We start from the raw sequence: 13,587 nt of genomic DNA on the forward strand, positions 1-13,587 counted from the left end.
ATAGAGTAAATAGACAAGGTCTTTTCCCTTGGGTGGGGGTGTCCAGAACTAGAGGGCGTAGGTTAAGGGTGAGAACGGAAAGAATTGAAAGGAACCTAAGGGACAACTTTTTCATGCATAGGGTGGTGCATGTGTGGAATGGGCTGCCAGAGGAAGTGGTGGAGGCTGGTACAATTGCAACATTTTAAAAGGCATCCGGATGCGTATATGAATAGGAAGGGTTTAGAGGGATATGGGACTAGGTTAGGTTAGGATATCTGGTCAGCATGGATGAGTTAGACCAAAGGGTCTCTTTCCATGCTGTATATCTCTATAAACTCTGACTTTATGACCAAACCTTTGGTCATCTCCCTAAATCCCTCCTTAGACTTTGTGGCAAGTTTCCTCATAATCTTGATGAAGTTTTCACATACAAATGCTTTTGCATGTCAGTTACTTTTGTTATCAGATTAATTTCTATTTCTTTCCACCACCACCATTACCCACTTTACTGCAGTATTCTTCAGGCTGCTGCGGATGAACTATCTAGTGCCCTTGAGAGTTGCCCACACTGCCCCCAATGATCAGGCAACGCAGGCTAATTGACAAGTGTGAAGATCTTGTTTTCTCAGTTTGTTTTTGAGTTCCTGGAAGTTTGCACAGGGCATTCTCATTCGTGATTTTTTAGAACCTAAATAACCTAGAATTTATTAAATGATCTAAGCGTATCAATGGAGGAACAGGAGTGGGCTATTTAGCCCTTCAAATGTGTTTCACAGTTTAATGAGATCATAGCTGATCTATAAATTTGAACGTGAAGATTGTGGTGTAATGCTTGTCAGTAGGATAATAATCCAGAGACTCGGCTAATGTCACATCCTACTGTGACCGTGGGTGGAAATTAAAACATCAGTTCATGTTTTCTTGGGGAAAAAAAAGTCTGGAGTTAAACTTCTCAATATTGGTGCCACAAAGCTGCTATCAGTTGTAAAAGGTCATCTGATTCATTAATGTTCTTTAGGAAAGGAAATCTGCTATTCTTGCATGTCCAGCGCCTGTCTCCAGATCCACAACAATGAACTGTTCTTGAAATGACCCAACAAGCCATTCAGTTCAGGACATAATTTAGGATGAGCAAGCCAATGCTGACTTTGCTCGCAACATCCACATCAAAAAGAATAATGATTCTACAGTATGTTAATTATTGATAGAGCTGTAGTTGTGACATTATTAATGTGGGAATTCAATTCTTGATCATTATCATCACTGCCTGAATTATTGGTGAGAATATCAGCCTTCCTTGTGATACCCTCCACCATAAATTAGCCTGTTAACAAAGTCTTTATTTGCCCATTAATGAACACTGTTGAGAGGTACTGGATGGTTGCACAGTTAACCCAGCAATGGTTTGTGATTTCAGGATGCTTAGTTGGACAAGCGGGCTGATGGGTATGCGATCAGTAATGCCTATTCTGGATTGGAGATATTGCAAATGTCTGTGTTTTCCTTTCAGATGCTGCTGTCCTGAACAATATGGCTCATACTTTTGGCCTGCTGGAGACTGTGAAGAAGGTTTTGGACAAAAGGAAGAGTCAGACTGATCAAAGCCAAGAACAAATTCATAGTGACCTTGCGGGTAAGTTGTCTCAACCCCTTCTCCATGTGAAGATGACAGGTCACCCAGAACACTGGCTCCAGGGCCAAAGAAGCAGGTATATTTTTTGTTAGGCATTTGCCAGCCCAGTTGTGAGATCTGCCCGATGTCTTTGAGGATTAAGGTGAGATGGCTATCACTCCAGGAAAGTACCTGTTCATTATTCAGCCCCTCCGACAATTCAGATATCCATTTAATCCAGATAGTGATATATACTGCCAATTCAAAATTGATCTCAGGCTCTTGTTTAAATCATAATAGGCATTCCTATTCTTGCAGGTAGCGGTTCAGTTGGCTGAATTATGATGGAGTGACACCATCAATGCCAATTCATTTCTTGTGTTGGCTGAAGTTGCCCTGAAGGCCTCACCTTAATGCTGCCCCTCACCTGAGGCATAGTGACTCTCAATCTGAACTCATCACTAACATCACAGTCTAATGAGAGTGCAGCCTATGGTCCTCTGGGACAATGCAACTTTTGCCTATTATTGAGGTGCACGGGGGTATTAAGCTTTTCTTAAAAGTTGCATTCCTGTTACTGATAGAAGCCTGTTGCCTTCAGATGACCTTGTCTTGTTTGCTGCTGTTGGAAACCCTATATAAAGAATGTGGAATCTGGGTGCCCTCCATTCAATTCTCTTTGTAAGGCAACTTCTGAGTCCTTTATCTCAATGGTCTTGATGGCCTATAAAATCCAGCATCTATTGTTAAGGTAGCTACATAGTGGATTTGGTTGTCATTTTTTTTATTTTTGTTATGTACTTTGCCTGGAATTTTACATCGATGTCTATTGTTAATAAAAATTTCTACCTCATTCTCAAACTCAAATCATGTTATGAAATTCAAGGTCTGCTGTAATTTTCTAGTTGTATATCTGGTTTGTACCTTCTGTTAGGATTATAATGGGTACCAATTTGTTAATGTTTTGGACTCTGTAAATTCCCTGACATTTCACTAACTGTCAATGGAGCACCTTCATAGTGCAACAAAAAGTTCTATATATTCACTTTAATTTGTGCAATAAACCATCTCAGCCCGCTTCACAGGTATGATTACAAGCCAAATTTGGCACTCCGCTGGATAAAATATCAGGACAAGTAACCAAAAACTTGAAAAGAGGTAGATTTTAAGGATCATCTAAACGGAGTGTGTGTGGTCGAAGCGGGCAGACTTATGGAGGGTATTCTAGCACTTGAGGCCTAGGCAGCTGTTGGTGTTGTAAAGAGCCAGAACTATGAGAACCCAGAGATCTTGGAGGAGATTAAGAGACAGCAAAAGAGAATGGATGCTGAAGTTGTGGATAGAGGAGCAAGAGTTGTCTGGTAGAAATCAATACCATTCATTTTTAAATTTGTAAATGATTGCACTGATGAGGGAGTTTATTTTTATTCTGCAATGCTCGTAACTTTTCATTGTCTTCCCTTAAAGAGCCATGCATGTACATGTCATGTAATCTTTAATATTGATTACTTTTCATTCCTTATAATTCTACATGTACTGAGGAGTGTAACGCAAACATATGAAGTTATCATTGTTAATGTTAGAAATTAAGTAGCTTGCCCTTTCATTTTCTTGCCCCTCTCTAATTTTCTCCACTTTCCAACAACAGAACTAGAACGTCAGCTGGAAGAGCAGAGGAGACGAGCCAAGGAGCAGAAACTGAAAAACCAAACTCTGCAAAATGTAGTGCTGATGCCGATTGCTACTCCCAAACCCAACAAGCGCCCCCGACTGCAGCGACCTGCCTCCGCCACTATTCTCACTCCAACCACACCTGTCCAAACACCCCAGTTCACCGTCATTTCACCTATTGCTATCACTCCAATAGGAACAAACTTCTCTGTCGCCAATGTCACAACCATGCCTGTGGCCATTGGCCAACAGTCCAGTCCTGTCACCGTACACACGTTGTCAGGTGGGTCCCAGCTCTTCACCAGGTATGCTGGCGTGGTCACTGCAGCCAAGACGACTGCCTCTGACACAGTCACCATTCATCCTGCCTCCAGCCTTGCCCTACTGAGCACAGCTGCCATCCAAGATAGCAACACCATCACGACCATGGCAGGCATGAACATGGGCCCCGTAGAACTGGTCACCGTGGACTCTGGTCTTGTATCTGTCGTTCAGAGTCACAGTGTTGACCATTCAACGGCAGAATCACAAACTGTGATTGAGATTCACCCTGGGCCAGAGATGGACTCGGACCCAGATGGTACAGCCGAAGCAGAGTGTGATGACAAGGTGCCGGACACGGACAACGAAACCCAAATACAAGCCATCGAAGTTGTGACCCAGGAGGAACAGCAGAATGAGCGAAATGAGAAAAATTAATTATAAACTTGAGTTATTGAAGTATTTGCTTGGCTGTATCTGAATGTACTGTTACCAAAACATAGTTATGTGTAAAAGATATGAATTTCACCCTGAGGATTTTTTTAAAGAAGGAATGCAATATTATAATGCATTCTGTACGCTGTGTTCCGCCTGTTCAGCTGGACCCCCAACCTTGGATCAGAATTTACTCCAGTTTGCCTTGTTTTGCAAGCTGCTAACAGCCAAAAAATGTTTGGGTAGCATGTTAGCATCTTGACCTTGGCAATCTCACATTGTCTGTCGCCCTTTCCTGCCCAGAATAAGTTGTAAAGAGGATGCAAGCTCAGGTTCACTGATGTATGTAAATAAAAGTTAAATACCTGACCCACATCCTTCCAGTTAGTCACCATGTATTAGCCAACACTGGGTGGATTGATTCAGTTTTAATTAACCTGAGGCTGATGATAACATTCAATTTTGATTTCAATCCCTGGGAGAGATGGGGGTATTCTTGTAGTGTGAAACAAAGCAAAAGCATAAAAGCATGGTTGGTGGTGACAAAATCAACTGTGTTCATAACAAAGCTGCATTGGGTACTTGGAAACAGTTCTGAGAGGCAATCACTACACCAATAGATTAGCAAAAAACAACTGCAGCTGCTGTAAGTCTGAAGTAAAAGTACAAAATTGCTGGAAGTGCACAGCAAAATATGTCAGCATCTGAAAAATCAAAACACAATTCTGCATCTTATAACTTTTTAAAAAAATCACTTGTAAAGCATTTACCTGTCTTCTCTTTTCAGATGCTGCCAAACCTTGCTGTGTGCTTTTATTTTCACTCTTATGTAACCCTTGTATATCCTTGCCAAAATTTGAACAAGCCTCATTTGTGTAAGGGCAGCTTCAGTGTCTCCTTTCCAATGATGTTTTCAAAAGTTTCTTAATGTGAGCTGTAATGTTTTCATTTGCTTCTTATTATGAATCCACACTATGTACATTTTTTTACTAAACCAACAAAAATGCATAGCATTCCTGTATAACAATTAAATGCATGTGACGGAAGATAATTGAAAATATTCAAATTCTTTTATTTTTGTGTCATGTCTGGAACTACTTTTAAAATTTCTCTTTCACCCTGCACTCTTGGTAGATGGATAACAAAACCTAATTTAACATTGGTGAAAAAGATTTCAGATTCTGATAAAAGGCCCTTAGATAAGGCTACAACAAGGATTGCTGTAACTGGGATGCCTCTGAACTTGGAGGTGGTGCAGAGCATTGTGGCTTTGCTGTGTGCTGCTCCTAGCTGGAAAGTGTATTCAAGCCTGAACAGTTCTTTGAGATCACGCTAACTTGTGAGAGTTACTTTGAGTTCACATAGAAAAAGGATGAAAGAAACAAAATGCTGGAAACACTCTCCACCTCTGTGCAGAGAAACCATGAACATTTAAAGTCAATTACTTTTCATCAACACAGAGTTTGACTTGTCTCAGCCTATTTCCTTGTGGTAATAAAATACATTTATATAGTGCCTTTAATGGAGTAGAACACCAGGCTTTTCACAACCTGATCAGGTAATGACAAAGCCAAAGAAAGACAGCTGACTGAAGTTTATTCAAAGTTTTGAATATAAATTAGAAGTCTTCTAAATTACACTTCAAAAATACTTCTTTGGCTCTAATGTGGTGTGTGACATGCTATAGTTATGCAAGATGTTATATGTATTTGCATCTTTATATTTGAGAGGAGGAAGAACTGGAAAGTCTGCAAGTTTAGTGAAGGAATCCCATAGCTTAGCATCTAGTGTTTGGCTCCTAGGAATGAATAAACGAATTTGATGTGCAAAACGTCAAAATTAGAGGAAGCAAATAGGCCCTGGCAGAAAAAGTTTGCTTTCCATAAATGGTTTATAAATCTCCCAAATAAAGGTAATGAGTTTGGGAAGTGAAAGATATTTAGAGTCCCAGATATAGTATGGAAACAGACTCTTTGATCCCATTTGGCAGCATTAGCCCACATTCCTCTAGACATTTGCTATTCATGTACCCATCCAGATGTCTTTTAATTGTACCAGCTGCCTCCACTTTCTCTGGCAGTTCATACCATACATGTACCACTCTCTGTGGAAAAAGTTGCTGCTTAGGCCCCTTTTTAAATCCTTTTTTTCTCTCCTCTCTCATTCCCCCTCTCTTTATGCCTTTTAGTTTTGGTCTCCCTTATGCTGGGAAAAAGACCATGGCTATTCACCCTATCCATGCCCCTCATGATTTTACACATCTCCATAAGGTCACCCCTCAGCCTCTGGCACTCCAGGGAAAATAACCACAGCCTCTCCAACCCTGGCAAGATGCTGTCAACCTTTTCTGCACCCTTTCAAGTTTAACAATATCTTTCCTATTAGCAGGGAGACCAGAAATGAACACTATAATCCTAAAAATGGCCTAGCCAATGTTTTCTATAGCCATAACATGATATTCTAACTCATAAACCCAATGTACTGATTAATAATTACAGGTGTGTCAAATGGCTTTTTCACTACCTTGTGAAAGGTACTACTACGACTCCACTTTCAAGAGTCTATGAGCTTGCATACCACGGTCTCTCTGTTAGGTGACACTGCCCAAGACCTTATTATTAAGTCTTGCCCTGATTTGCCCCACCAAAATGCAACACTTCACATTTATCTAAATTAAACTCCATCTGTCACTCCTCAGCCCATTTGATCAAGGTCCCAGTTTACACTGAGGTAACCCTTGTTCACTACTCCACCAATTTTGGTGACCTCTACAAATTTGCTAACCATTTCTCCTACGTTTACATCCAAGTCACTTATATAAATGTCTAAAAGCAGGGGACCCAGCACCGATCCTTGTGGCACACTGCTAGTCGCAGGCCTCCTGTCTGAAAAATAACCTTCCACTACCGCTTTGTCTCCCACCTTCAGGCTAATTTGTTCCTTCTGGAAATGCTTTCTAAGGCTAAGGTACATTGTTGGGTTGTAGCAAAATCAATTTGGATCAACTGACCTTTATTTTGATCCAGAAGTAGAACATCTATATTCCTAAATTTATAATAAGGCAATGATTAAAAGTTTGTGTGAATGTAACCTACAATTGTGCAGAATAACTGCATGAATTTGGTGTCTCAATTACTTGTTCTCACTTAATGATTACACTAGCTCTGCAAAGTCCTTGAATCTTCCTTGTGTCTTATACCTTTCAGTCATCTGACTCTGGGCTTTTGTGCATCGCAATCAGCTCAATCTATGTAGAAGAGCCTTCACCTCTCTTGAATGTGCTGTTTGTACTTGAAGCTCTTGGTAATCACAAGTCCTTTCAATATGTTTGAAAGTTATCTTAAGATTGCCTTGCCCAGTATGTTTTTGGTCACATTTCCTAAAGATTGCAGTGCATCTTGATGTATGACTTGGATTGATAGAATTTATATTTATCAACTGGTTCCTGTGATGCTGCTGGTTCTTTTAACCTCCAATTTCGTGCTGCTGTTCTGTGTAGTTTTGTAACATTTTCTAAAGCGCATATTCTTCTTAGTATATCTTGTTTAAATTTCTAATTCAATAGTCAATTGTGGTAAAGTTAACATTTCATATTCTACCAACTTCTTATGTGAAAAACATTTCCCCCTTAGATTTTGGTGCTACTTCAGCCCATACCATGTACAAATTTACTACTTTAGGAAACTGTTTCACAAGACAGATTGGTACAGTTGAGGTACAGATCAGTTGTGATCTAATTGGAAGAGGTTAGTGACTGAAATTTTTAAAAATTAAATTTGTACCTAAAATCTCATGGCCATTTGCGATCTAAAGAAATGAAACTCTGTTAAGTTTGTGCCAGAGAAGTTGCTTGGTCGTTATCCTTTACCAATGTGGTAATTGTTAGTTATGACATTGCATAGTAGACTACATTTTCTGCAAGAGGACTAATGGATAACTTGTGCAGAATTGCAGTAGCTCCCTGACTGAGGTTGAGGGAGAGATGCTGATTTATGACAGTGCTTCAGGGTGGCATGAGCCATAGAGCAATTTGTAGCAATTTCAAGTTTTCCTCCAAGTTGTTGCTTATTTTGTGCATTTACAATCGCTAGCATTGTTTTCCCAAAGTCTGCTCTTATATTTAATGTGAGTTGCATAGATGTATCTAATTATTGTGATAATTAGCTTTCCAGATTTCAGTCCAAAATCTTATTGGTGGTTTCCAATGGCCAAATTAGTTAACTGCTCTCCCAAATACAGCATGAAGCCAAGCTGTGTAGTAGATCCAAGTTTTGACTAGAGTTAATGGTTACTTTGCCTCGGTCAGTCCTGATTCATTGAATTGACTTGAATGGCCCAGGGTTAGTAAAACAGAACCATCAGTCAGGTTGCTTTGAGCCTTTAGCCTTTACAGCTAGGCTAGAATACAAAAAAGAAGTTTTGCTGCAGCCTAACAAAACCTTAGTTCTCACTTTATTTAAAGTTCTGTACACCTTGGAAATATGTGTTAGCTTGGAAGGAGTGCAGCACAGATTCATTTGTTAACCAAGGTTTCAAGGAATAGTTTGCAGAAAGACCAAGACTAGGCTTGTGATCCATTGCATATTAAAGATCAAGGAGTCTTGATAATTTTGAGAGTTTTTATAAGGTAAACTTTGATAAAGAAATAATACAGATAGGGAAATGCAGAATATGAAGAATGAAGCTTATAATCAAAGTGAGGAAAATAAGAAGAAACACTTCTGTACGCAATAGAAGTGTGGAGCTTCTACAAAAGTAGGTACCAACAAAATTATTTTTGGATTCAGGATGGATATTTTTCCTAGCCTAGGATACTAAGAGGTCATCTTGTTGCACCTACACACCCCTGCCTCAGAGTTAGAAACTCCCAATTTGAATCCACTCCAAGGCTTGATGACTGCATGAGTAGGTTCATAATGTGCCAAACTGATTAATCATCAACCTGTAAATCTTCCAATATGCCTGACAGTAACTATGCAATTCTTCTGGTCAGAGCCACACTGTAGAATGTAACAGCAGGCCACAATTGTAGCCCCACATAGATCAAATAGAAGTCCATTGTGATCAAAACTGCCTTAGGTTATAGTATCTGAAAAGGGGAGAAGGGTTAAGTGACATTAAGCTGTGGTGACTGGATGACATTAAGATACAGATATATCATAATTTTCTTCTGTAATGGAATGGGTAGGATGGAGGGAATGGCCTACGTTTGTACCTATGTTCCTCCTTCTGCTCACTATTCTATTTCTACCATTTGCACATTCATATAGGGGAATGTAAGTCATTCCATGTTGTTTTGATTGGTCTGCTATTAGTCCCATGTAGCCACTGGGGTGAGCTCCACATTCCTAGTAAAGGGGTCGAGAAAATTTGAAACTAACATTAAATGAGAAAAAAACATCATTCCATGGTTGGGCTATTTTAGAATATAATCATTATTATGGATTGTTTAACCTATGCTATCATATGCAATTTGCAACTTTTCTTGCAATGCAGTGCTATTTGTACTAATCTGTTTCAATGTTGTAATCACCGAGATTTGGAAAGGGCATCATGATGCTTCAGTAGACGAGAATATAGATGTCGGTGTTGTCTCATTCGCCTCGGAGTTGGAAAATTTTGAAGCAAGTCCTCCTCCAGAGACTTGAATACATAATTTAGGCTAATGTTTGTGTAACAGGGTCTGCAGTATATTGCTGGAAATGCTGTCTTTGAGCGAAAACACTATATGTTTGCTCTACCCTCTCAAATAGATACAAGAAGAGTAGAGCAATTCTCCCGAAAAGTGTGGTGCTGGAAAAGCACAGTCGGTCAGGCAGTATCTGAGTAGCAGGAGAGTCGCCGTTTTGAGCATAAGTTCTTCATCAGGAAAGGACCTTGTCGTCGCCAACATTCATCCATCAACAAACAGATTCCTTGTTTGTTAATTTCATTGCTCTCTAGTGGGAGCTTACTGTATGTAATACAGACTGAGGTCATTCAGCCCATTGAGTCTGCACCAACCCTCTCAGAGGCGTCCAACCCTGACGCACCCCTTCCTTGCCCATTTTATTCTTCCCACATCTAATTTGCTTAATCTGCACATCACATACAATTTAGCGTGCCCAATCCATATAGACGTGGGGAGAATGTGCAAACTCCACACAGTCACCAAAGCTGGGTCCCTGGCGTTTGTGAGGTAGCAGTGCTAACTACCGAGCCACTGTGCTGCCCCTAAATTGACTAAGTTTTCGTCTAAGAAGGGTGGATCATCTGTGGTTAAATAAGAAAGTTAGATTAGTTTCAACCTGAGTGGGGAAAAAAAATGTATAAATTGCAAAGATTGCAATTACCTGATCAATACATTGGTCAGGTATTTTAAAACTAGCTAAAAATTGCCCCTTTTTAAAAAAAAAGTGTGAGGATAAACACTAGGTAGTAACAGAAAAATAGTAAAATTTTCTTCAAGTATTTTAAACAGGAAATTAGTAACTCAGGTAAGTGTTGATCCTCTAGAGAGAGTGCCTGGGGAATTAATAATAGAAAACAAGGAAATTGCAGAGGTGTTGAATAGGTGTTCTGTTCCTTTTTTTCACTAGAAAATCTAAAAAACTTCCTGAAAATATCTGAAAAGGAGGAAGGAAATTAAAACAATCACTATTACCAGGGCAAAGATGGTGGGAAACCTATTTGATCGAAAGACTTCCCAATCCCAAGTCTGCACCTAGGTTCTTAAACGTAGTGGCTGGAGAGATAATAGATGCATTGGTTATGAATTTCTGAATCTGGAAGAGTTCCAGCAGATTGGAAACTACCAAAGGTAACACATTTTGTTCAAGAAAGTAAGGAGATGGTAAGAAGTAAGCTATAGGTCTGTTAGCATATAGAGAAATTGTTAGAATCCATCGTTAAGATTACACCAGGATATTTCATCAAGTAAATGAATGAAATATGATCCCCAAATTCTATTTAAACATGCCAAATCTCAACTAATTAAAAAAAACTTAATTTCCATTTATATCTTAATCTGGCAATAGTTATGGTCATGAAAGTTTTCAGGAATATTTTGAGTGATACTGAAAGAAGGGCAAAATGGCAATGTGAAATATTCTAACATAGGGGCATTAATTTATCGGAAACAAAAACAGAAGTTGCTGGAAAATCTCAGCAGGTCAGGCAGCATATGAGAAGAAAAATCAGAATTAGCATGTCTGGTCCGGTGACCCTCAGAACTCCTTAGTTCTGCGGAAGGGGCACTGAACTGGAAATACCTGATTCCTCTTCACAGAGGCTGCCAGACTTGAGTTTTTTTCCAGCAACTTCTGATTTTGTTTCTGACTTACAGCAACCACAATTCTTTTGGTTTGCGTTAATGTATCTGTTGCTTTCCTCAACAAACTCATCAAATATTTATTCCTCCTTCCTTTGATAGTCCGTAATTCTCTACTGAGTCCTCTACACTCTTGGAAATACTTTTATAATATTTCTTGAATTTGAATCCAACCAATAAGATTTGCATCTGACAAGTGAATCCTGGCTTATGTTTGCCTTTAACATTTCTCTCTTCCTGTTATTATCATCTTCCTGTTATTACCATCCTGTTATTCCCCTGAAATCTGCATCATTTGACTACTTTGTTATCTGTATGGAAAGAGCATGAATTTATACAGGTCTTTCTACTGGTGTTTTTAGTATGAATGTTGAGAGGATGACTTTTTGTCATTTACATAAATGATTTGTATGCGAGCATAAGAGGTACAGTTAGTAAGTTTGCAGATGACACCAAAATTGGAGGTGTAGTGGACAGCGAAGAGGATTGCCTCAGATTACAACAGGATCTGGACCAGATGGGCCAATGGGCTGAGAAGTGGCAGATGGAGTTTAATTCAGATAAATGCGAGGTGCTGCGTTTTGGGAAAGCAAATCTTAGGACTTATACACTTAATGGTAAGATTCTAGGGAGTGTTGCTGAACAAAGAGACCTTGGAGTGCAGGTTCATAGCTCCTTGAAAGTGGAGTCACAGGTAGATAGGATAGTGAAGAAGGCGTTTGGTATGCTTTCTTTTCTTGGTCAGAGTATTGAGTACAGGAGTTGGGAGGTCATGTTGCGGCTGTACAGGACATTGGTAGGCCACTGTTGGAATATTGCATGCAATTCTGGTCTCCTTCCTATAGGAAAGATGTTGTGAAACTTGAAAAGGTTCAGAAAAGATTTACAAGGATGTTGCCAGGGTTGGAGGATTTGAGCTATAGGGAGAGGCTGAACTGGCTGGGGCTGTTTTCCCTGTAACGTCGGAGGCTGAGGGGTGACCTTATAGAGGTTTACAAAATTATGAAGGGCATGGATAGGATAAATAGACAAAGTCTTTTGCCTGCGGTTGGGGAGTCCAGAACTGGAGGGTATAGGTTTAGAGTGAGAGGGGAAAGATATAAAAGAGACCTAAGGGGCAACTTTTTCATGCAGAGGGTGGTACGTATATGGAATGAGCTGCCAGAGAATGTGGTGGAGGCTGGTACAATTGCAACATTTAAGAGGCATTTGGATGGGTAAAAGAAAAGGAAGGGTTTGGATGAATATGGGCTGGGTGTTGGCAGGTGGGACTAGATTGGGTTGGGATATCTGGTCGGCATGGATAGGTTGGACCGAAGGGTCTGTTTCCATGCTGTACATGTCTATAACTCTATAACTACAGACCTATTTGTGTAGTAGTAGGGAAAGTAAGAAAAGTTCTGGAACATTATAAAAGTTGCCTTTCTGTTTGTGGGGAGGATTAGTATTCACACTGGTTAAAGGGGAACCTGAAGACATTCTAAACTTGAATTTCCTGAGAGTATCTGACAATGTGCACAAAACAACAGCTAATTGTGTAGGGGTAATATTGTTAGGAAATTGGTTGGCTTGCAGAAAATGGAGTGTGTGCATAAATGGACATTTTTCTGATTGGTAGGATGTGATACATGGAGTAGGAGAAAGTGAGGACTGCAGATGTTGGAGATCAGAGCTGAAAATGTTCCTGAAGAAGGGCTCATGCCCGAACCGTCGATTCCCCTGCTCCTTGGATGCTGCCTGACCTGCTGCGCTTTTCCAGCAACACATTTTCAGCCGTGATAAATGGAATCCCAGGTTTTCTGAATGGGCCTCAGCTTTTTACCGCTTTTATCAATGATTTCGGTGAAAGTCAGGTGAATTGGCCATGCTAAATTGCCTGTAGTGTTAGGCAAGTGGTAAATGTAGGGGTATGGGTGGGTTGCGCTTCAGCGGGTCGGTGTGGATGTGTTGGGCCGAAGGGCCTGTTTCCATACTGTAAGTAATCTCATCTAAGTCACCTTCTCAAAGTAAGAATATGTTTGTCATAAAGAGTGTGCACCAGATTAATCCCTAGGATAGTGGAATTGTTTTATGTGGAGAAATTAAAACGCAGGGTCTGTACCTCCTAGAATTTTGAAAACTGAAGGACGATCTTGATGAAACTTAGAAAATTCTTACCGGTTTTGACAGGATGGATGTAGATGTTTCCCTTGATTGGTGAGCTTAAAATCAGAGGAGATTATCTCAAGTTAATTGGTAGACAATTAAGATTGAGATGTGGAGGATTTGTTCACTTAAAGGGTGATGAATGTTTGGAATTCTCCACCTCAGAGGGCTG

The 13,587-nt window shown here is 40.0% G+C and overlaps 1 protein-coding gene across 2 annotated transcripts in view; it reads left to right on the top strand.

Moving 5' to 3' along the window:
• Nucleotides 1-5,012, top strand: part of LOC132830010 (glucocorticoid modulatory element-binding protein 1-like) — a 42,774-nt gene extending 37,762 nt beyond the window's left edge. For both annotated transcript variants that reach the window (XM_060847470.1, XM_060847471.1), the window contains exons 8-9: nt 1,493-1,615; nt 3,243-5,012. In XM_060847470.1, the coding sequence (XP_060703453.1) occupies nt 1,493-1,615; nt 3,243-3,964 (845 nt within the window). In that variant the 3' untranslated portion in view covers nt 3,965-5,012. The remainder of the gene's footprint in view (nt 1-1,492; nt 1,616-3,242) is intronic.
• The last annotated feature ends 8,575 nt before the right edge of the window (nt 5,013-13,587 follow it).

The sequence above is a fragment of the Hemiscyllium ocellatum genome, chromosome 30, assembly GCF_020745735.1.
Source record: "Hemiscyllium ocellatum isolate sHemOce1 chromosome 30, sHemOce1.pat.X.cur, whole genome shotgun sequence".
In the NCBI taxonomy this organism is placed as follows: domain Eukaryota; kingdom Metazoa; phylum Chordata; class Chondrichthyes; order Orectolobiformes; family Hemiscylliidae; genus Hemiscyllium; species Hemiscyllium ocellatum.